Source organism: Octodon degus, unplaced genomic scaffold (genome assembly GCF_000260255.1).
Source record: "Octodon degus isolate 3935 unplaced genomic scaffold, OctDeg1.0 scaffold00214, whole genome shotgun sequence".
NCBI classification, from domain to species: Eukaryota; Metazoa; Chordata; class Mammalia; order Rodentia; family Octodontidae; genus Octodon; species Octodon degus.
Window position 1 is genome coordinate 871,259 of NW_004524790.1, and position 24,294 is coordinate 895,552.

Below are 24,294 nucleotides of genomic sequence, written 5' to 3' on the forward strand. Positions count from 1 at the left end.
AAAAAAAAAAAAAAAAAAACTGAGCTAGGGCCAGGCCCCCATAAGAAATTTTAAATAAAGGCGAATTCACTTTTAAAGAAGAGAAGCAGCCCTGGGAATAGAGCTTAACTATAAAGTATTTGCCTAGCTTGTGCAAGGCCTTGGTTTGCATCACAGCACCAAGAAAGAGATGAGAGACTGCAACAGTGACAGAGACAGAGATGGGAGAGATTGGGGGGGGGGCAGGTTTGGAGGGGAAGCAGGGAAGAAAAAAAATGGGTCTAAGAATAGTGTTCAGACTGGTGGATGGAGTAAGTGTCTTACTTGTAGAGGCCCAATAAAAACCACAGGCTCAGCTGGAGTGTCCCTGCAACAACAAGATCTAAGGCAGGTGGTTAGCTCATGTCCCTGGGGTACTGCTTGGCCACTATTCTGAAGCTCACAGAGGAAAGGCAGCTGGAGCCTGTGACTGACTGACCCTCTTCATTAATAACCAGTCAGGCCATATGCTTATAATCCCAGCTCTTGGGAAGCTGAGGTAGGAGGATTGCCATCAATTCAAGGCCAGCCTGGGGTATGTACTGAATTGAAGGCCAGCCTGTACTAAATACTTGTGAGAGCCTGTCTCAAAAACAAAAAGTCCTAATAATAAATAAGAATTGAAAACGAACAGGCTCTTCTTCCCAAGGACCACCCTTGTCCTCTACAAGGACAAGTCCATACTGGCACACAGTCACAGCACAGTTCTGGGCTGGAGGGGCGGCTCTTCAGGACAGCGCTTGCCTCGCACACGCCAGGAAAAAGTCACTGTCCAACAGAAATTTAAAGAGTGCTTACTTCTTTGACTTTCAGTGGTCTTCCACTCAGACTATGCTTGTTTAGAACTTCAGCAGCTTTTTTCATGCTTTCTTCCATCTTGAATTCAACCACGCTATGAAGAGTCAGAAGGAAACAAGTGAAACCAATCCTACAACTTTCGAGTCTCAAATGCCAATAGAAACTAGAGGATACTTACGCACATCCCTTTGGAAGAAGACACAAACCAGTCAGAAGAGCAAGGAAAAGGGAAAAAGAAAAAGAAAACATAGTAAATATCAATGACAGCCATACACAAAAATATGATTTATGTAATAAAGTTAGTTTTTAAAAATTAATTCTCCTAAGGGAAAGGTGACAGAGCTGCTCTAGCCTTCCTTATTAACAGCTGGGGCTCCTTAAGCTCGCCTTCCCTACCCATTACCGGCATTGCGCTATACTTGCCATAGTTATAATGAGCAGACCTAAATTCAGGTTCTCCAAGAAATCACACAAGCTTTAGATCTGCTTCCCTCTGTACTCAATCAATCTCTTACCATACTCCTACTAGATCAATCCGTCCCATAAATTAAACTCATCCTTTTGATTATTCTAAGCCAGTCTACTGCACAACAGAAATAGTGTATGTTCTCATTAAACTAAGCCAATTGTGAACATTCAGGTTTGTAGTGTTTGGTTTTACAATTTACTGGCACAAAGGCAACTTTGCAGAGTCTTGGGTTCACACAACTTTCGAATTCAGCAAACAACCAAGAGTAACATTTTCTAGACAAGAACACACATTTTACATTAATTATACCACCGCTAAAATTCCATGCATAATTCACACACAGCCAATTCCTCTGTTAACAAAGAGACAATGCTACTTGCTATTGGTCCCCAGTTACCCAAATCGGGCATCCAAACAGAATACCAAAGCGCTCTTTGGCCAGCCATTTGGAAAAGCGGGACTCCCATTTGCAAACCCCCTCCCATCCCACTCGAATGTTGGCAAAATCAAACATAGCTACTGTAACATGAGCACTCACTGCCTTCCTGATTTCATTCGAGTCCACGTCACCATACAGTTACATTTGTCATGTAGTAAATCCACAGAAGAAATTCTCTCAGACACTTACCCTTGACTTTCCTTCAGCGTCCATTAAGAGCTCCACGTATGTTACCTCACCAACTACAAATCAGTTTCCAGACGACACATAAACCAAGGGAGAAAAGCCAAGAAAACAATGGGAATTTAGAACAATCATCAGCAACCTTGTATGGAGCCTCTGCCTTAATAAGAAAGCCCAGAAACACTCCATATTCTCTAAGCCACCAAACTAGGCATTACAGGTGTGCAGTAAAAGTAGGTGAAAAGTCATTAACAATAATATGTCCTTGATTTTCCTCCCACCAAAAACAAGCTACTTCCACAGATGTCCGTTATCAATTTCCCTGTCTGGAAAGCGCGACTCATGACTGGAGGCAACCCAAATCTGTAGGAAAGGACTGCACAACTCATTCTTTGGGGAAGGGAGGAAAAGCTTCATACATACACTCTTACTCGTCAAAGCAGGCAGCAGCACACAGGTCACAACACCACGGAACTGAGCTCACACATTACAAATACAAGGATATACGTACACATAAGCTCAAAGGCATACACACGGCCCAGGCCTGGCTTTGTGGGTGTACAACCTGTGTGATCAGAGCCCCTTGTTTGGTTTAATGCTCTTAGTACCATCTTGAAATTCAGAAATTGTTAACAAGAGGCCCCTGGTTTTCCATTGTGCAGTAGGCCCCACCAATTCTGGAACTAGTCCTGCGCAGAGAACTAGGCTCCACAATTTAGAGTCAGAATGGATATACAATCATGAAACCAGAGCAGCATCTGGATTCTCATCAGTGAATTAAATTAAGCCAGGCTTCTTTCTTGCTGCTTTCTAAGCCTCCCCATAAAAGGACACAAATTCAAATGGTTGGCAACTAAACAGTTAAAGACTTACATTCTAAGCTAGGGGGCGGGGACACCACACAAAGCATTCCACAAGTTTCTGCAGACTTCCCTCCAGGTTTGGATTGCCCATTCATGACCACCATGACCAGATGATGTTAGAATCCATCAAGACAACCACCAAAATGGCTGCTGAACTTGAAGATGGCACACTTCAACAAATTTCAAACATTAACTCAGAGAAAGCAATCTTTTGGCAGGCTCTCCAAAAGTTAAAAAAGGGTTTGTTCTCAGGAATCTATTTCCCCTGAAGGATTAGTCTGTATGTTAAAGCCTTTTCCAATTCTCTTAGGTTCAGCCCTAAAATGGTAAAATTAACCCACTAAATGGCCTTGACAGGTCCTGACTATTCCAGCTCCTTTATCCCAAGAAACATTAAAGTTTTATCTTTAAATTAACAAGGCAAGGAAAGATTTAAATGAGAAACAAGAAAACTACCTCACAAACTCCCATTTTTGAAGGTCATGCGTACCATGCTGAAGGCTAGAGGGCCAAGTACTCAGGTTTATTTGTACAGCCTCATTTTCCTTGTCCACTCCTGACAAATTACACAACAGGTACTTTGCACCAAACAGAAAGGAGAATGAGTGCAAAGAAACAAAAGCGAGGGACCAAAAGGTAACTTTCGGAGAATATACTCCTGTAAGACAACTAAAAAATGACCACAGCCAAAGGCCAGTCACACAAATTGGCTTCATTTTACCCTAACAAATAGTACAGCAATTCCAAATGTGGCAATTCCTGAGACCGTGTTAAAATTCATTTATTTCAATAGCAGCCGTCATCAGAAACCAGAGCCCTTGTCTCCACTTTGATGAAAATGCCAAGTAATGTCAAAACAGGGAAGAGACCCCAAGCTTATGTCCTACCAGCTGTGACTACCACCTATTAACCTTATTATCCACAATATCTAGATATTCAAGACAAGTGAATGTTGTCAGAATTCAAATACTGCTGCATCTGAAATTTTCTGTCAATAAAGAAACTTTTATCAAAAGGCTCTTATTATACCCTAAAAACAAGCCCAAACCAAACTTTTCCCTTGGTCATACATGTTTTAACAAAATAGCATATTAGACATTACAACTATTTCCACTTCACATTCTAGGGATGGCACACACCCAAGTTCAACCTTTTGCACTGAAACACTGGCTTCAAAAGTACTCCCCCCCCAAGGGACTGCAATCACCTGTGGTGTCAGCAATAGTGCTGTCCTTAGGCACCATCAATACTAAGCACGCCCCCTACAGCTGTAGAACGTCCCCACCTCCGCCCTGAGAAAATCCACCAATCCAGTCCTAAAGGGCATACTGTCATTTCTACTTCACACTTCCCTCCAAGATAATCCTGCAGCCTTTAAAGAACCATTTCTTTTTCAGTTCTATGAGATCAAAGCAAAAACGCATGTAATCTGTACAACTATCAATAAGAATGTGGAGGCAAAACTTGCCAGTCTGAGAGTGGTCACATTCCACAATATGGAGTTTAAAAGAATGAACCAGCCAGAGCAGGTGACAGGAGGCAGAGCAACCTCACATGGTGGGTTATAAATGGGGACTACTGCGGCTCCTCTCCCCTCCTGACAATGGAAGGAATGCATGGAATCCCAAGAGCAGGCTGCCCACACAAATTTGATTCAACTTGCAACATCAAAATACCTAAATAAAAACAGTAAGACTTTGAAAAAAAGGAACACATGTTACTCTCTACCTTTACAAATGTCAAGTAATCTATTTAAGCAACAAATAATTATGAGAAATATTGCCTGAAAAATAAAACACATCTTGAGGATACACATATAACCAACCGAAATAGAACAGAGGTAGTGTTGGATGGTACTGTGATTTAGCACTCTTGTAAGCTTTGATCAAAAAGTGCATCATTTCTATGTTCCCACTGCCTGCTCAAATCTGTAAATGACAGAAAAATAATGGGAAAATAAAGGCTAAATCTTCACTGAACAGAATTCACATGCAAAACGGTCTTTAATATTTTAATTATTTTTAGGGTTCTCACGATTGACTCCAGGGTCTCACACATGCTAAAAATGTACCAATGAACTACACTGCCACTCCAAGAACTGTAATTATTTTACACCATGGACAAGGCAGGTAATGACTAAGCCCACACTTAGTCCAATTTGTGACAACAGTAAGATCACATGTCCTCTCGACCAAAGACCAGAGTACACCACACCCGCTGCACTGCTTGGGTTCAGCATCAGTCTTCACACCTATGAATGCTTTACCAAACAGGCCTTTCCAAAGTCCAGACTGAACTTCCAACAAAGACAAATAGAAAGAAGTTGGTAGTTTGGATAGTGATTTTATTAAACTGAGAACAGACCCACAATGCAGGCTGTTTTTGAGACCCTGCAGAGGTTTCTCTGGGGCTATTATTTACCCTCTGAGCCTCAGTTTTCTGTCAGCCAGAATCTAAAATTTACTTAAAAGTGATGCACTGAATAATAAGAGACGGATTAAGTGCTTAAAGAAAGCTTTGCTTACATAAGTTAAACTGACTGCTGCTAAACCTGGGATTGATCTGAAAGTAAACTACCTCACCCTCGTCCTCTCCTCAGCCGCCTCCTCTCCTTCTCACCCAGGCTTCATGTTTGCTCAGCGCAGGGCCACAGGTATGCCACCTCAGGCTGAGAACAGTAGGCCCGGTGCCAAGCTCTCTGTCTACACAGGATTTCAGGTTCTCAAACTAACACAGCACAGCATTTAAGCAGAACACGCCCCAAATCAGGCTGGGTACGTAGCTCCCCTAGCTGGCACAAAGCCCTAGGTAATCCCAGTACCACCACCCACCCCACCCACTAAAGAGAGAAAACAAACAGCTCAAGATCACCTTTTACTCAGAGACATCTTTTATTTCTCGCAGGGCTCCTCACAGTCAAGCACTAGCGCATCGTCTGCCGCGATGCACCTATCAGCTGGGGAGCGCTGGTTACCTTCCAGCCTAGTCAGATAGCGTCCACTTTTTTGAAACCTCAAACTTCATCTAACACTAGCAACTCCTTGGTATTTAGGGTCATTTGTTCTGTGTGATACTATACCTCCATTTAAAAATAATCGTGGTCCAAAAGAAAAACAAGAGAAACCTTTCCTTTGTCCCAAGACAGGGCAGGAAGGGTGAGGCAGGAGCAGATGCCTAGGGCAGGAGGAACTCCTCTCTGGCCGGGCGCCGGGCACCCAGGGTGCTGAACAACACAGCAGCCCACAACGACCACACGGGGTCTCAGCCCCATTGCTCTGTAAAGCTCCCCGTGGTTATTTCATGATGGTGCCACCACGTAAGCTCTCGGTTCTTTCTAAAGGGCAAGGCCTAAAGATCAGCTTCCACAAGTCAAGATGATTAACCAGACCTCCCAGAGTAGTGCTAAATGCTAAAGCTAAACATGGGAAATACAGAAGCCTGGTGTCAAAGAAGCAAATACGGAGTCAAGGAGGGGTACATGACTCTCCTTAAGAAAGTGCCCCTCTTGTCAGAACTTTTGTTCTGAAAGGCTGTGTGTAATCAAGACACTGCCCAATGATGGAACATTCAAGTTAAGGACAACTAATTCTAGCTCTTATTCCACTGGTTTGCTGAAACGACAGGACTCTGGTGTCATTCAGGGTGAATTCTGTAAAGGCAGACTAAGAGTGACCGAGCGCACGTGCCCGAGTCACTCTGGTTCGGCCGCTGCCGTGACTGTCAGACCACCCTCCAGGGTACAAGTGCCTCTCAGCTGCCATTTCTCCTTGATTTATGTCTTAAAAGAACTTAAGATCTACTGCCAACAGATTTCAAATAAATATTTTAGACTGAAATAAATGTTTAGACATACTCTAGTATTTCTAAAACCTCATTAATTAAAAGAATGAAATCATTTAAGGAGATATAAATATATAAACACAATGTCTTTAGACTTTATATACTGAATATAAGCATCACCATAAAAAAGAACCTTTTTCTTCTCACTTTACTCACAATCCAATACTGCACATAATTTAAACAGCAAAATAGTACAGGGGAGCTCTTAACAAGAACATTTAAAGTTTGTTAAAAATAATGGATTTACTGCACACCTGTAATTCTAAATTACAACACCAAAAATACACTGAAAAGGGCTGAGCCCAGGCATTCATAGCAGTATGCCAGGGGAATGAGAACCATTTTGGAAGTATCCAATCAACCACCAGGCTGGCTCCACACTTTACAGTGCAAATAGTAAATTGAGGTGAACTGCTTCTACATCCAGAAATGTCATGGCTGCTGCTACCAGCTTTAACACTTCCAAAACTGAATTGCTGAATGCTTAAGCAGTAAAAGTGTCACCTACTTTATCCATCTTGTCCCAAAACTGGTTCACACACTCCTAAAAATGAAAAAGGAATTTGGCCTGCAATCTCTTACAAAATTCTAACAATTGCGTTTTCAAAGCCACATTCCTGGTTCTTGGAACTACTATACCTTATTATCAATGGAAATAGCAATTCAGCGATTCAACCAAATCACAACACAAATTTTTTAGGGGTTATTCCAAAACTAATTCAAGTGAGATCCAACTCAGAAATTCTAAGCTTATAATGAAGCAGCAGTCCCAAAAACCAAGAACACTGCATCTGGGATGCCACATGACACACCCTTCAGACAAAAGAAACTTCACTCTTGCCCTAGGAGTATTGGCAGGAATGATTTGGCTGATCAAGGCAGAGAACAAACCTCACACCAAAACATGTTTCCATCTGTGTTATCTGGAGAAATACCATGTGGAACGGAGGTTCACAGTGCCTAGTGCTTCTTGTACATCATGGCCAAAAGTGAAGGGATCATGGCGGCAGTGGCCACTCATGGTTCAAATCCCAATGCAGGTAGCACCAGCACACATACCAAATGACCTACCCAGTGGCATCTTTGTCACTGCAATGTTAATCATTTGACAAATCATGCTCGCATCTCTCTTCAGTATAATGCTCCAGAAAACCAAGACGTTTCAGTCCCTCAAAAAGACTCCATTAAGGATGATTTGATTCCAGCTTGCCATTTGGGCAGAGCGAAGCTCAAGACATACCAATTGTTCTCTAGCGACAGGTTTATCTAAACCAGGGCTGAGCAATCATTTAGTCTTGAGTGCCACCAGCAGGACCAAGATGTGGGGAAGAAAGGAAGGCAGCAGCAGGAGAGGAGTGAGGAATGAGAGGACACCGAAGCAGCCTGTGAGGGTGAGGCAGGAGGCCGGGGCAGCCACCTCAGACCTCCTGGTGGCAACTAAGCTGGGTTACTTCCCTCTGCCCTAAGCCAGAACATGGACCCTGGACTCGGCCAATGTGCACCCATGAGGAACCATGGCACCAAGCAGATACCGGATTTTGAGCTCTGCAATTGCCAATCTATTTTTTTCTGGGGGTAGGTGGGTGAAGCCTAGAGGTTTAACTGAAGCTAGTATTTTATGCTTGGAATCTGAACAGCACACATTCCAGCTACCAAATTTTGATCCGAAGAGGACATCCACAAAATTTAAACAAGCTAACTTTCTGTCATATTTTAAAAGCATAAAACAAATTTAAAAAGAAAAACTTCTCCAAGCAATGTAAGAATTCCATGAGTTTCCTTAACACAAAAAGGCTCCCTTCAAGACTAATCAGAGTCCTATTAACCATATTAAGCCAATGAAATCATTTGTACAACAAGGACCATACACACGACCTTGACACAGGCATGGCTACAAAAAGTGGAGTGGGGCAAACTCTAGGCCTGGACAGAACACACGCTCCTCCCAGAACGGTTTCCACTCACAAAGAGGAACCAAGGAATTAGCCACAGAGAAGATGACACACCAACCTCCTTACCCAGCGCACCACTGGTACCATTACCTTTTTCTTTAACCAGGTCCTTCAGAGACTGCCACTTCACATCAAAAGGTATGTTCGTAATGAAGGCGCGGTATCGCTTAGTCGGATTGGCATATGGCTCAAAGCGATTGCCTCCTCTTTTTATATTTTTCTCCTTCCTCTTCTCATTCTGAGGCCGTTCTCCTTCACTAAATTCAAGAGGGGAAAAGGTTTATATTAGCACAATAGTGAAGCCAGTATTTATCATTTGCCAGGTTCACAATTTCACAAACTTAGATAAAACCAAGACTGGTTTGATATAAGACACTCAAGCCAAAGTGCTCGATAGCAAAGCTACACTGACTGCTCCTTAAAATCCATCTATTAGGAAAAAAAAAACACATCTATTAATGTTCTTGCAGGCTCACAAATGCTCCTACGGGCTGTAACACAGAGAAGACCAACTCCTTGCCTGAGGTGTGTTCATTCTGAGATGAAAACAGGAAAGAAGGGAATACTTGTAAGAGTTCATGGAATGGAAACGAGGCAGTACTCAGGGGGCAACCAGTTTTAGCTTCATCAAAATGTCTTCTAGCAGGCCAGGGAGATGGCTCAGTAGAAAAGGCGCTTCCCTGCCAAGCGGAAGGGCCTGAGTTCAATCCCTGGTTCCACTAAAAAAAAAAAAAAAAAAAAATGTTTTCTATGGGGAGCGGGGCCACAGGAATGTGAAACAGTGATTCACTAGGAAAAGCTAACATGGCAGCTATGCAAAATTATATGTAATTATCATATAACCCAGTAATTCTCTGGGGTTTTGCTCCCCAAAATGTAAGGCAGATAATCCAACATTGTACACCAGTGTTCATAGTAGCATTATGGATTAAAAGCCAAATGATGAAACAAAGTGCAGACCAGTAGGATGAAATGAACAAAATGAGATACACTGAGCATGGAATATTATTCAGCCATCAAAAGGAATGAAGTTCTGGCTTGGTCTCACTATGTAGTCTACATTAGCCTTGAACTCACTATGCACCCTAGGCAGGGCTCAAACCGGCAGGAATCCTCCTGCCTCAGCCTCCCCAGTGCTGGATTACAGGCATGTGCCACCATGCCCAGTTAAAAGACTGGCACACTACAGCACAGAAGAACTCTGAGGACATTACAAAATTAGCCAGACACCAAAAGACGAATACTTTATGATTCTGCTTGTATGAGATACACAGACAAGCACATTCACAGGCAGATAGTGGGGACTCAGGAAGCAGAGGAGTAGTACGGTGTTGAAGGAAGTAAAGTTCTGGGAATGAAGTACTGACCGTTGGGGAACTCTGGCAAATTTACATTTAAAATAAAACTCAAAGAAAGGAAAGTGAGGCTAGAGTGTAGCTCAGGGGTAGAGCATATGTACTTAAGTCTGATGAGGCCCTGGGTCCCATCCCCAGCCCAAGAGAAGGCAAGAAGTTGAGGGTGCAAAGAAGGGAGGGAAGAAGGGAAGACAACCATGGGACCCCACCACTGTGAACTGACACGTCCAAGCCTGAGGAACCCTGGCAGGCAGAAGACAGAACATAAGTGATCGTACCTTCAGCAATAAAGGGTGGGTGTTCTGGTGGCACACTTTATGAGCCTCCCCTTCAGGAACTTTTCCTGTGCTGTCTTTCATTAAGGCATTAGTGTCTCCGAGCTGTAACACGCATCTCTAAGCTCCACAGATACAGTTTTGGTTTAGAGTGAAACAAAGAAATGTAAAAGTCTTCCCAGGCAGGAGGCTGCTCTCTACGCTTAGTGGGTTCGGCCCACTCTGGCCCAGGGAGGCACCAAGGAAGGTGACAAGTGTGAGGCAGCAGCCTCAGAGTTGCTCAGGACTCTCAGCCTTGCAAACTGAGTCCCCAGCGCTATTTCTCCAGTGAAAACCCAGTCACAAACCACAGTTTGTGATGCAGGGGAAAAAAAAAAAAAAAAGCTAAGAATATGGTATTGATGACTTGTAAACTATAATTAAATGGCTGGACTTTATTCAGGGATCACTTCCTTTTGTGGGAGGACAGTTCAAATATCAGATGGTAGCTAGAGGACTTTCTTTTAATGTAGTTACTTGGAAAAACTTGCAAGTTAACTTTGTTTTTTGAGGGGGGTGTCTCTGACACAAAGTTTCATTGCCTCACATTCATCCTAAGCCTTGACCTCCCAAATGGTGGGTGGATTTAGAGGCACAGGCTACATATACTCCTAGCTTTAAAGTTAACTTTCTGAGAGTCAGGCATGGTAGTGCACACTAGTAATCTCAGCACCCCAGAGGCTGAGGAAGGAAGGTCTACGGCAGACTGACGTCGTAAGACGCTGTCAACACCCTCTCCAAGTAAGCTTTTTATGCCCTTAAAATATCTTTGCTGGCACCCAACATCCAAACCCAACAGGCATGCCAGTGAAAGTACCACACTAGTGTGATTTCTCTCTCACTTGACACACATGCAGCTTCTTCTTGATGTGAGCTACACCAATGCAAGATCTACACATTGCCCTGGACACGAGCTGATGAATAGTGTCATGGCCACTGCAATCCCAGATTCCTTGAGTTCTTCAGTAACAGGATCCCCAATTTCACAGGAGACCTGGCTGGTGTGGTTGCAGACCACAAAGCAAATCCCACAGGAAATCCACAACCACACATCTGTCTACTGCTTAGGAAAGCCTGCCAACCAGAGCATCACCTGTAAAGGCTCTTCTTACTCTTTTCTTGGCAGATGAGGAGGAAAACTTACTAAAAATTCATAACAGGGTTGGGGAGATGGCTCAGTGGAATAAGCGCTTCCTTGGCAAGCACAAGGGCCTGAGTTCAATCCCCAGTTCCACCAAAAAAAAAAAAAAATCATAACAGGTAGGTCAACATGCTACAGCACACAAGAGGGTCTACAGACTTTACTACAACTGATTGTTTTTAAACCTCCCAGATTTAAGGATCTATACTTAAAACATTCTGACACAATACTTGTAGTCTGTTTCCAGATTGCTCAGCTCACCTGTTAGTTACAAACTGCATAAACAAGTCATTACAATCACAGCAGGTGACAGTGTCTAGCACCCATGCTCTGATAATCTGCCTAGGGCTAGGAACAACACAGAAGCTGGGTGTCCAGCCAGGGCTGGTGCTGATCCATGCCACCTGACTCACGGCTGAGTGCAGCTGTGTGTGTAGTGCCCAAATGCTGGCTCGGCACCACTGCAAAATATACCCTGCGCTGGTAACTGTTTCCTCTTTCCATTAAGTTTCCTCTTAAGTAAATAGGGTTAGATCACTTTGCTTTATCATTTCCAGCTTTTAAAAGTTAACTTTTCGGGGCCAGGGAGATAGCTCAGTAGAGAAAGTGCTTGCCTGGCAAGCACAGGGTCCTGAGTCCAATCCCCATCACAATAAATTAATTAATTAAAAAATACTGCATTCACCACAGAATCCAACTAAGACACATTCAAGAGCAGGTAACATGACTGTGCTATCCTGCAGTCCATATGTTCACCATATCTAATGCTATGTGCTCACTTACCTTCAGGAATAAGGAGGGGAATGGTCTTCCCTTGTCCTAAAACATACATAGCAAATAACTCTGAAAGCCTTTAGAAATGTTTCTATGAAGATTATAATTTGGCAACAATGATAAATTGCTTTAATTTTTTTTTAAACATTTATGTATTTATTGTGTGTGTGTGTGTGTGGCCAGCTCAGCCCACCAGGGGGCGGGGCTGGCTGGCATGTGGTGCTGGGGGATTGAACCGTGGTCCTTGTGCTCTGCCAAGCTTGTTCCAAGTAGGTGCTTTAGACCACTGAGCCATCTCGCCAGCCCCCAATTGCTTTAATTTTTTAAATACCTTATTTGGAACATTACAGATATTAGAACTGACATTTATGAACTATCTGTAACAAACTTGAGGTTAAAATTTAAGAGGAAGAAGGGGCCGGGGAGATGGCTCAGTGGAATAAGCGCTTCCCTGGCAAGCACAAGGGTCTGAGTTCAATCCCCGGTTCCGCAAAAAAAAATAAATAATTAAAAAAAAAATTTAAGAGGAAGATCCAAGATTATATGTCCACTTGTTCTAGCATATAAACTTGGCTGGCTATTTATAAGGAAAATAAAATCAGTATTTAAGAAACTCAAAAGCTGCGTATCAGCTTACCCATATGCTATACTTAGCATCAAATGCAAAACAATTCACACAACCTAGCGTGGTGGCATGTCTGCTCTCCCAGCGCTCTGAAGGCTAAGGCAAGAGGCCTGGGCCCAAGTTCTAGAAGCCACACAAGAATATGCACTGTGTGTTTCTACAGACTGAAACGTCTGATCTAGCAAACCAACTGCAGCTGAGCTGCCAGGTAATCTTTTACTGCTGAGATCTGTTCAGCGTACTCCAGTCCATTTAAAAGTATCCAGAGGGCTGGTGAGATGGCTCAGTGGTCTAAAGCACCTACTTAGAACAAGCTTAGCAACAAAGCAAAGAGACCACGGTTCAATCCCCCAGCACCACATGCCAGCCAGCCCCGCCCCCTGGTGGGCTGAGCTGCCCCCCCCCACACACAAAATTAAAAATAAAATAAAAAATAATAAAATTAAAAGTACCCAGAGCTTCTATTCAAGGATACCAATTACAATGCCACCCTCTAGTCACAAAGGTGAAAAACATTTCTCTAAGATGTTTCCAAATTCTCTTGGGGGGGGGGGGCTCACCCATTGAGAACTAAAGGTGTACACTCGGGGAGAGCCGATCAAGGGGTACAGGGGAGTAGTGGCAGGAAACATTACCAGAGAGAAGGATTATAAACAGGCAAGAGGGAGCCGGAGCTACAACTTGGGCACCGGATGCTTGCCTGCAAGGCCCTAAGCTCAATTCCCAGTCCCAAAAAACAAATATACAAATAGGCAAGAGGATATTTCTAAGGGCTACAGATTATCTTGACTTCAGTGAAGGCCCCATGTACTGAATACGTACCATGTGCACATCTGAAGTATGTACAGACTGTGTCACTTATGAAAGGGGATCGATCCCACTGCTGAGTCTGCCTAAACAGGCGCTTTAATCTGCTGAGCTATTTGGCTGGCCCTAGTTCATTAATTTCAAGCCTAACTCCAGTTAACAGCTTGACTTAACCTTTGACATAAATTAACCAATTTGTAGCATTTCAAAGAAACTGAAACCACAATACAATAGATAGATCTACTATTTAACATTATTTTATTTTATTTTATTTTGTGTGTGTGGTCAGCTCAGCCCACCAGGGGGCGGGGCTGGCTGGCATGTGGTGCTGGGGGATTGAACCGTGGTCCCTAAGCTTGTTCTAAGTAGGTGCTTTAGACCACTGAGCCATCTTACCAGCCCCAACATTTTTTTTTTTTTGAAGGGAGGTTTTGAACTCAGGCCCTTGTGCTTGCCAGGCAAGCACTTATTCTACTGTGCCATTTCCCCGGCTCCATATTTAACATTTTTACTAATGTTCTCTTTGCTAGTTGGCCCTTAATTCCAAATTATGAGTGAAACCCAAATTATCTACCCCAAATCCTGAAGTGAAAAAATAAAAATCTCCCTGACATCAACTTGCTATTTAAGAATAAACTGATAGATGAGCCTAACATATGTTAAGTAACTTCCAAGCCATTAAAACAAGATTATGTTTAATATGGATTCGAAATTGTTTCACTGAGGTCCCTGAAAACTGACATTTATCAAGTAATTGTCCCACCATGTTCATAATTATTGCCAAGGATATAGCTCAGCAGCACTGTGCCAGCCTTGCAAGGTTTAAGTGGTGCGTTTGATTCCCAGCACCTAAAAAAAGTATACTGCAGGGGCCGGGGAGATGGCTCAGTAGAATAAGCTCTTGACTGGCAAACACAAGGATCTGTATTCAATCCCTGGTTCCGAAAAAAAAAAAGTAAACTGCACACAAGATCACAACTAACAAAAAGGAGCACCTATCCATAAAAGGCCTATCCACTATATTAAAAGTGAGCCAAGAATAAAGGTGCATGTCTGTAATCCCAGCACTGGGGAGGCCAAGTAAATTGGGCTCTATACTGAGCCCAGGCCAGCCTGAACTACACAGTAGGACCCTGCCTCAAAGAAGGAATGAATGAAATGTGACTTTCTTCATACCACTCCCAAGTACAGCATGCACTCTCACTTATTCTATATGTTCCCCTGTCAAGGAAAAGATAGTCTGAGAGGCAATTTAAATACCCTGAAATACTGACCATGTTTGAGCAACGAGAACCCTCCTTCAACTGGGCACAGTGGTACATACCAGTATTCCCAGCTACTCCAGAGGTTGAGGCAGGATTATCAACTTCAGGCCAGCCTGGATAATTGAGTGACGACACGTTTCAAAATAATTTTGTAGTAAGAGCTGGAGAGCCCCAGCTTTGTGGAAAACCACTTGCCTAGCACTCGTGAGGTCCTGAATTTAACCCTCAGTACTTCCCCCCAAATAAAAGAAATCCTCCTTCATCCTTGACAACCATCCTTAGAGAATTTCACAGAAATTCTTCAATTGCTTCTCAGCCTTTTGATTAAGATCAAAATGTAGACATTCTTGAAATCCTGAGCTTAGGGGCCGGGGAGATGGTTCAGTGGAATAAGCACTTCCCTGGCAAGCACAAGGGCCTGAGTTCAATCCCCAGTTCTGCCAAAAAAACACCCAAAACAAAACAATTGAAATCCTGTGTTCCTCTGATACAGCTGAATTGTGGAGAGGACTGTTCTAGCTCCAGATCCAGTTTAACACATGACTTGGCTCTTTACCTATCAGGTTCTTTTTGTTTGTTTTTGCAGAGCCAGGGATTGAACTCAGGCCCTTCAACTGAGCTATTTCCCTGGCCCCTCCTATCAGGTTCTTTACCAGAAGAACCAGCAGAACCTGTATTCATGGTTGTTCCCAGGAGTGCTGAGAACCAACAAAGAATACCTTCACAAAAAACAGCAGTACATGTTCTTCTGTACAAACTACCTAAAGGGGGCGGATGTGGTGGCACATGCCTGAATCACAGCACTGGAGACTGAGGCAGGAGGATCTGGGCAAGCTCAAGGCCAGCTTGGTCTACACAGTTGAGTTCAAGGTCCAGACTAAGCACCTGCCTGGGGGGGGGGAATCCCAGGCACCACATGCGGTGCTGGCCCCGCCCCCAGATGAGACCGGGCATGGTGGCACAGGCCTGTAATCCCAGCGCTGGGGAGGCAGAAAACAGGATGATCACTAGGAGTCTGAGCTGTGTAGTGAGACCCTGTACTATATATAGAGAGATATACAGATATATCCAATCCACTTGATTAGGAAGAGAAACAGGTGAACTCAATCTTATCACCTTTACTGTATTTTTTAAAAAATAAACCAATCTAAACTTCCATGTTCCTCCAAATGTTTTTTTTTTTTTTTTTACTAAATCTACTCTGTACTTTAATCTTGACTTTAAATGGGATACACTTCTCATCAAAATAAAGCACTTCCAAGAGAGAACTAACAGCTAACATTCCCAGCCTGGGGGCTCTACCAAACCTGCTGGCTGCAGCCCTCTGGGGTGCAGGCGCAGATCAGAAGAACCAAGTTTCTATTGTCCTCCCATCTCTCAAAAGCCTTCAGGATAAAAATCCAAATTCCTCAATTTGGAATTCACTGCCCACCATCTGGCCCCACTCTGACCTTAGTTTAGAAACTTCAGTTCTGTAGAACGGGCTGGGGTGTGGCTCCAACACACAAGCTCCACTCCTCTCTATTTCACCTCAACCATCTCCTAAGGCTCCTCCTCCCCCTCCTGCAGGAGACCAAGCCCCGGGGATGGGGCTTCCCACTCTCAGTTTCTAACACAGCACAACTACAAAAACATCAAACACACTCTTCTCCGGACTTGGGCCTCAGAAACTCTGCAAAGCAAAAGCTAGTTTTCCACAGGGTTGCCATTTTCCTTAAGTATATACACTTAGTAAGCCAGTCCCAGACTCAGGTTGTTTGCAACAAAGGTGATGTTAACTCTGAACCATTCTGTCCAGTGCTGTTCCTCAAATGACTCAGGCACAAAATGGCTACTTGAAAATGGAGCGGAAAATTTGAAAAATGTATTCCTGGTGCTATCATCTGTAACTAATTCAACTTTTCAACTCACAAGGCACTAGCAACACCCCACATCAATATACAGGAAACAACTGTACCTTTTTGTTTTACTTTCATTTTTTAAGACAGTCTGGGCTCAAACTTGCAGAGATCCTCCTGCCTCACTCAGCCTTCTGAGGGCTAAGATTACAGGCATCCATCACCTGGCACAAATATGTATCTTAAGCCCTCAAACAGGGCCCTCAGAAACCCTAACAGGCACCCTATGCAAATGGTGAAAATTAAAAACGAAACAATAATTAGGGAGGTGCTTTGCTCTTGATTTCTAAGAACCAGGTAACAATGGTGCAGTATTTTGCTCCTCTCCAACTAAAGAGAAGAACCACCTGGAATTTTCTCCAAATTTGTTATTTTAACAATACAGCCAGTAAGGGGCCGGGGAGACGGCTCAGTGGAATAAGCGCTTCCCTGGCAAGCGCAAGGGCCAGAATTCAATCCCCTGTCCCACCAAAAAAAAAAAAAAATATATATATATATATATATATATATAGCCAATAAGCGCTAATTGTTCATTAGCATAAGTACTTCACTATATTCATTTTCAATCTCATTAACGAGCCTACAGTTTTCCAAATTAAAATTCTCAGAAGGCAAAATCACACACATAGGTTATAACAGACATTATGAAAGCATAATGTGAAGAGACAGGGCTTAAGGCTGTATTTTCTATTTGGGATGATAAAAAAGTGCTGCACGCTAATAGTGGGGACAGTCACACAACACTATGAATCAATGTACTCGACCCCAATAACCGTACACTTAAAAACGGTTTTTTTTAAAAAAGACACAGGGACAGTCGGGGCCGATGGCGCACACCTGTAACCAGCACTGGGCTAGGGCTGGAGGAGCTGAAGGAGATCCTGGGCAGACTGTGCTACACAACTCCAGAGCAGCTCCAGCCCCTAATACACAGGGAGATCCTGTCTAAAACTTTTAAGAAAAAGGTTGAAATGCAAAATTTTCTGTACCTTTCACTTCAACAATGGAAAAAATTGGGGAAACGCAAAATTTAGTATGTGGCCCGCTTTCCTGACTCTCCTCGGCTGCTGGCGTCAGCGCCAAAACATTTCTGCGCACCTCTCTCCAGCGACAGTAATCAGAATGCGTGGGTTTCACGGGGCACAAGCTCACGCTTAGCTCTGTAAACTTTAAAAAACCACGAATAAGAGGCAGCAAGAGCCCCGAACAGGTCTGGAGAGGAGGGCAGTCTGAAAGCAAGTGATCGATCCCCTTCTAACACGGAGATCGCTCGCGACAAGCACGGAAGCGGCCTCCCAGCCTCTGGCTGTAGGTTTCAAAGGCCCAACTCGGAGCGCGCCATAATCCCTACTGCGCACCTGGGGAGCAAGCAGGGCACCGGAGGGGCTCGGGCCGGGCACTTCCGGCAGGGCGGGGGCCGGGGAGCCGACCTGGCCTCTGCGCGCCCGGCCCCCGCGCCCCCCCACGGGCACCATTTACCCCGGCCGCCGAGCACGACGCCCAGCGCGCGCCTCCTCTTTCCCTTCTTCGCGAATGGGGAAACTGAGACCCGGCGCCGAGTGGCGGGGGCCGAAACCGCTCGCCCAAGGTCACCCGACCGGCGGGCTGCCGAGCTCTAGGCCTCGGACTCCGGGGTCCCCCGGCTCCCGCGCGCGCCCGCCCGCGCCATCACTCGCGCACGCAACGGCCGGGCCAGCGGCCTCGCCGGTGGGGTCCGATCCGGCCGGCAGGGATCAAGGGAGCCGAGCCCGAAGTATGGCAGTCGAGAGAGATCCTGCAGACGACCCGGGGACACCCGGTTCCCGCGCTCACAGCCGCCCCCAGCCCCACCGGGCCGGGAAAGGCCGACGCCGAAGCCTCGCCGGGAGAAGGCCAACAGACCTAACGGAGCCGCCGCGAAGTGCCCGACCCGCCCGCGACGAGGACCGTACGATACCTACCCCTTCGGACCCGGAGCCCCGTTGCCGGTCTGCACGCCGGGCGCGCCGCTTTCCTCCTCCATTTTGGGCTCCGTCGCCGCCACCTCGGCCGCCGCTTCGACCCCTGCCGCCATTTTCTCCGCGTCTGGGCTTTGTGTGAGCGAGCGGGCTGCGCGGCGCTGCGCCTGCGCGCTCACGTGACCCGAAGCTACCAGTAACGCCTGAGAGCGACACAGACTGCTCCCGCTTCCTACCCCTACTCCTCTCTGACCACGCCCCCTCCGCAGGCCACGCCTCCGACGGGCGCAGGCGCAGACCGGCTGCTGTCGATTCATTCATTCCCGCGTCCAATTCGTTTTAGAGACTTAGCGGATACTACACACCCGCCCATAAATAGTGCGGGGAAGCCGTGCACACCCCACACCCAAGCGCACAAACCCAGTTCTCGTTACTCCAAGCTGTCTATAACCAGAGGCTGGCCAGAAATGCAGCAGAGTCCTGTCTAGGGGTTCCTGAAGGTTTAGATGATTCCAACACGCAGAGCAATACCAAATAAAACTTTCTCCTTAGTATAACTGAAAATAGTAGAAGACATTTACAAGCTGGGCGTGGTGGCCCATCCTGTAAACCCAGCCCTGGAGAGCTGAAGCAGTAGGATCGCCATAAATTCAAGGCCAGGTAGACCCTGTTTCAAAAAAAAAAAAAAAAAATTACGTCAGACTTACAGAGAATACGCCTTTCACAGTTCTTTTTATTTGGTTGGTTGCGTGTTTTGTTTTGTGGTTGTTGATGTTGTTTTGCGTTTCTGTTTTTAAGACGGGATCTCGCTATGCAGTTCAAGCTGACATTGAACTCACTATGTAGCCAAGGCTGGTCTTGAATTTAGGCTGATCCTTGCGCCTCAGCCTCCCGAATGCTGAGATTTAGGCGTGCAACACCATGCGTGGTCCACAGTTCCTGACGGCTCATCGTTGGACGTCTTGACGTCCTTTCCAGGGCCGCCACACTCCAAAGTCGCCTGAGAAGTGAGCGCCAGGCAGCAGAGCACCATGCTTGAGTGCAAGCCTGAGTTTGCTCTGCAGACACCAGCGCCGGGCATCAGTTAATGCTGCCTGAAGGCCGCTGAGCCATGCCCACCCCTCTTTCACATTGTCCCAGCTCGGTGCCAGGGAGATGGCTCAGAGGAATAAGCGCTTTCCTGGCCAGTGCAAAGGCCTGAGTTCAATCCCTGGTTCCGGGGGAAAAAAAAAATGTCCCCGCCACGGGATCTCTCAGGCTGCTCTTTGTTCTTTACAAAACCAGCTTCCCCTTTCCCTTCCAAGCTGGGCTGAAGGTGCTGTAGGCAGCTGAGTTAGATAGGTGCTATAGGCAGTCAGACAGGCGTAGGTCCTCAGAAGGAGCCAGTATGGAAGATGAGATACCTTGCAATAGTGGGAGACCTGGGATACTCCATACTTACGCTGTGGGCCAGACCTCAAGACAAAAGATGAAACGAATGTACCCACATACCTCCCTAGGGATGGACATTAGTGATTGATATTCTAAAGAGGAATCAATCACCTGGAAAAAGCCAGAAAGTCACTAACCCAACCCCCTGGTCTCTATGCATGCCCTCTTGCAATGTGACTTCCCCATTTGATCTCGATTTGATCAGTTTTACACGAGCAATTATAATTTCATCGATTGGCCACAGTTTTGTCCCACCTCATGCCCACCTGGCAGGTTCCCTAGTGGGTTTTTTTTTTTTTCAAATTATTTATTTATTTATTTATTTATCTAGTGTGTGTGTGGCCAGTTCAGCCCACCAGGGGCGGGGCTGGCTGGCATGTGGTGCTGGGGGATTGAACCACAGTCCCTGTGCTTTGCTTAGCTTGTTCTAAGTAGGTGCTTTAGACCACTGAGCCATCTCACCAGCCCCCCTAGTGGGTTTTTGCAGTGTAGTGGTTATCATGTTTGCCCCACCTGGCAAGTTCCCCACCTTGGACAGGCCTCACCTCGTGGTTTTGCTCTGTAAAAATCCCTAGGAAAGGCAGATTCAGAGACAACGAACTCGGCATACCTTCTGTCCCCCCCCCCAGACAGAAATTTTCATTCCCACCATAAATATATCCTACTCTTAACCTCCATGGTTCCTAAAATTCATTCTTCAGTTTTTTGTTTTGTTTTGTTTTGTTTTGTTTTTTTTCATTCTTCAGTTTTAGAGAACACGAACTCGCCTTAGACATTATCTCAAGTCGGGAGTTTCTTTCCCCTGTATCAAAAGGGTTTAGTTTCCTCAGTGGATGAGCTAGTACCAGGCAGATGAAAAAAGCGCCAGACCTTGAGCCAGCGACCCGGCCACCCAGAGGCTCGGTTTGCTCATCTGCAAGTGGCTGAATAAGACACTCGCCGGAGTCACCTTTCACGACTGCCCTCCGCTCCGCCTTCAACTCAGCAGATGCCGAGAGGTCTGCGATGTAAACAGCTCAACAAGTAAAAAGCCTCAGAAAGTGGCTGCTGTTCCCGGGCCTGGCCACGTCCTGCGGCATCCCTGCCTCGCGGAGGTGGTGGGGCGCGAGTTCCAAAAGGGGGCAGCACACACCCGGCTGGACTCGGCCTCCTAGCGTTTCCGCTCGCGGGGCCGCATCTTCTCTCCTGGAAAACGGGAAGTAACAACAGTTTCTTTCCCCAGGGGGTGATAACAAGACGCTGAGGAATAAACGATACCCGGCTTCTTCACCCACGGTGACCCCCAAAAGAAGGCCCCTATAAATAACTCAGTGGATTAAAGCGCCTGCAAGCAGGGGGCCGCGGGTTCGATCCCCGGGCATGGGGGGGGGGGTGAGCTGAGACTGGGCGTGGGAGGCTACACCCTTCCCTAATATACAAAAAAAAAAAAAAAAAATTAAAAAGTAAAGGCCCCTGGGAGAGGGCATGTGAGTAGAGACTGTTCTTGTGTAGCCTCCTTCTTGCTTTTTTTGGACTTTTCCCCCCACCCCCATTTTGTTTTTTGGTACCAGGAATCAAACTCAAGGCCCCGCTTGCCAGACAGGCGCTGTGCTCCGGCGATACACCCTCAACACCCCCCCCCCCCTTTTAAGACAGATTCTCACTATGTCGTTCAGGCTGGCCAGGAACTTGCGAAGGGCCTGTCCCCCTAGTGTTACTATAGCAACGTACACGCTTTCTTTTCTTTTTCTTTTTTTTTTTGGCTGAACCAGGGATTGAACTGAGGCCCAGAGCTTGAGAGGCACTGAGCCATCTCCCCGGCCCCTAAAGCCTCAGAAGATTTTTAAATTCATTTCTTTCTTTTCTTTTCTTTTTTTGCAGAACCAAGGATTGAACTCAGGCCCTTGCGATTGCCATCACCTGGCTTTCTTGTCTTAGTCTTAAAATCATTTATGATGTTGCGCTGCTACCTGCTCTTGTAGTGCGAACTCAGACTCTCTCCCTGTGGGCTTCATAACCCATCCCTCCATCTTGTCCCTGACTTGGAGCCCCTTAAAAATGTAACTGACGCGTCCCTTTTGTCCAGCAAGGGCTCCTTTTATTCATTCAGGGGTGGTTTTTTGAAACGCAGTGCAACTTTAGAAAGTCAAAGGTGCCGGGAAAGCGAGCCTGCCGGATGCGGAGGAGCAGCGCGGGCAGCTTGCTGGGACCTTCCGGCGAGGGCACCCCGACGGCCGCCGGCTACCGGCGGGGAGCGGGCGCGCCTCAGACCGAGGCAGGGCGCGCGCTCCGTGTGCAGCTCAGGGCCGCGTCCGTCTAGCCTGTCCGGTCCAACAGTGTGCAAAAACCCTGAAAATGTGTTCACGTGGGATCGCGGGCCACGCTCCGCCGGAAGTGGCTCTGGGCCCGAGAAGCATTCGGGAGGCGCAGGAAAGCTCGGCGGTTTCCGTCCCGCCCGCCACCAGGGCTCGGCCAGCGGCCTCGGCCGCCCGCCCGCCCTGGGCTTCACACGGGCGTCTCCTCTGCCGCCTTCTTCAGGAGTCCAGCCGCCAGCGGGGAGTGGTGGGCGTCCTCGGAGCCGTCCGCATCCCGGATCTTCAGGCGGACTTTCTGGTTCGTCCTCCTCCATTCGGAGTACAGCTGGCAATGGTAGCGGAAGGAGACCTGCGGGACAGTCCTGCGGTGGGTGGAAGGTCTGGAAGGCCCCGCGGAGCCGGGGGAGGAAGAGGCGCCCTGGCTGGCACCTGGCGCAGCCCACACCGAGCCTGGCTCCTGCCTCCGGAGCAAGGCAGGGGCAACTCTGTTTCTCTTTGTCCCTCTCCGGCTTCCTTGCTTTGTGGTACAGTGTTTGAACCCAAGATCATTATGCTACCACCCCCCCCAGCCCATTTCTTATTTTTTAGTTTCAGATACCACCACATCCCTAAACTGCTCGGGCTGGGCTCACCCCTTCCATCCTGCCTCAGCCTTCTGCAGAAGGGATTAAACTGTGAAATCAGTCACACAAGTGCTGTAACTGGGAATTAACCAGGATGCCCCACAGGGACAATGTATTACTCTTCAGTGATACAAAGAAACAAGGAGCCAAGCATGGTGGCACACAGCCATTATCCCAGCACTCAGGAGGCTGAGGCAGGCCAATCACTGCAAGTTTGAGGCTAGCCTGGTATTTACAGAGTGTAAGGCCAGCATGTACTACACAGGGAGACCCTATCTCAAAAAAAAAAAAAAAAAAAAAGGCAGGTGTGGTGGCACCCACCTGTAATCCCAGCATTTGGGAGTCTGAGGCAGGAGGATTGTTTTGAGTTCAAAGCCAGCCTGCGCTACATAGTGAACTCAAGGCCAACCTCAACTACACAGGGAGACCCGGTCTCAAAAAACAAAACAAAAATAAAATTAAATAAAAAGCAGCAAGAGCTAGGTATTTCTCAGTGATATGGTGTTTGCCTGGTACACAAGGTTCCGTCCCCAGCACCTCAAAAATAAAAAAAAATATAAATATAAAAAGAAATGAGAAGCCTAAATGTGTATGAGTAAGTAAGAGAAGCTCATCTGTGTGTTTTGCGGTACCGGGGATCGAACTCAGGATCTTGTGCTTCCCAGGCGGGCGTTTGCTCCACTGAGCTATCTCCCTGACCCTGAGAAGCTCATCTGGAACAGACTGCATGCTTCTGTGCTCCAACTCTGTGACACCCGGAGATGGCAAAACTAGGGAGACAGGAAAAAGATCAGTGGCTGCCAGCGGCTGGGGGAGAGGCAGGGGTGGGTGATCAGAGGGCAGACATTGGCTTTCTGTTGGTGTGGTTTTTGGTTTTATGTCTGTATGTATGTATGTGTTTTTTGCTTGTTTGTTTGCAGTATCGGGGATTGAACTCAGGACCCTGTGCTTGCCAGGTAAGCGCTTATTCTCCTGAGCTATTTCCCTGGCCCCTGTATGTATGCATTTGGTACAAGGTCTCATTATGTAGCTCAGACTTGTAGTGATCCTCCTCTCAGCCTCTCCACCACACCACTGGGATTGCAGACATAGGCCACCACACCTGGTTTCAGTGGCCAGATCAGCATGAAGTACTAGGGATCAAACCCAGGACCTTGCACTTGCCAGGCAGGTGCTTAGACCGCTGAGCTAGCTTCCCAGCCCTTGTTGTTGTTGTTGTTTTTTTTTTTTCTTTTCTTTTCTTTTCTTTTCTCTTTCTTTCTTTCTTT

General features: G+C 46.3%; 2 protein-coding genes across 4 annotated transcripts in view; both read right to left on the reverse strand.

The window, feature by feature from the left end:
* The window catches only part of Hnrnpm (heterogeneous nuclear ribonucleoprotein M), a 42,808-nt gene extending 23,916 nt beyond the window's left edge, over window positions 1–18,892 (reverse strand). Inside the window, exons 1-5 of the mRNA XM_004644924.2 lie at window positions 18,682–18,892; window positions 8,653–8,819; window positions 1,914–1,966; window positions 995–1,002; window positions 817–910 (exon numbers count right to left, since the gene is read on the reverse strand). Coding sequence (XP_004644981.1) covers window positions 817–910; window positions 995–1,002; window positions 1,914–1,966; window positions 8,653–8,819; window positions 18,682–18,794 — 435 coding nt within the window. The 5' untranslated portion in view covers window positions 18,795–18,892. The remainder of the gene's footprint in view (window positions 1–816; window positions 911–994; window positions 1,003–1,913; window positions 1,967–8,652; window positions 8,820–18,681) is intronic.
* A 3,259-nt stretch (window positions 18,893–22,151) lies between these two features.
* The window catches only part of March2 (membrane associated ring-CH-type finger 2), a 15,701-nt gene continuing 13,558 nt past the window's right edge, over window positions 22,152–24,294 (reverse strand). For all 3 annotated transcript variants that reach the window (XM_004644873.2, XM_023705095.1, XM_023705094.1), the window contains exon 5: window positions 22,152–22,752. In XM_004644873.2, coding sequence (XP_004644930.1) covers window positions 22,594–22,752 — 159 coding nt within the window. In that variant the 3' untranslated portion in view covers window positions 22,152–22,593. The remainder of the gene's footprint in view (window positions 22,753–24,294) is intronic.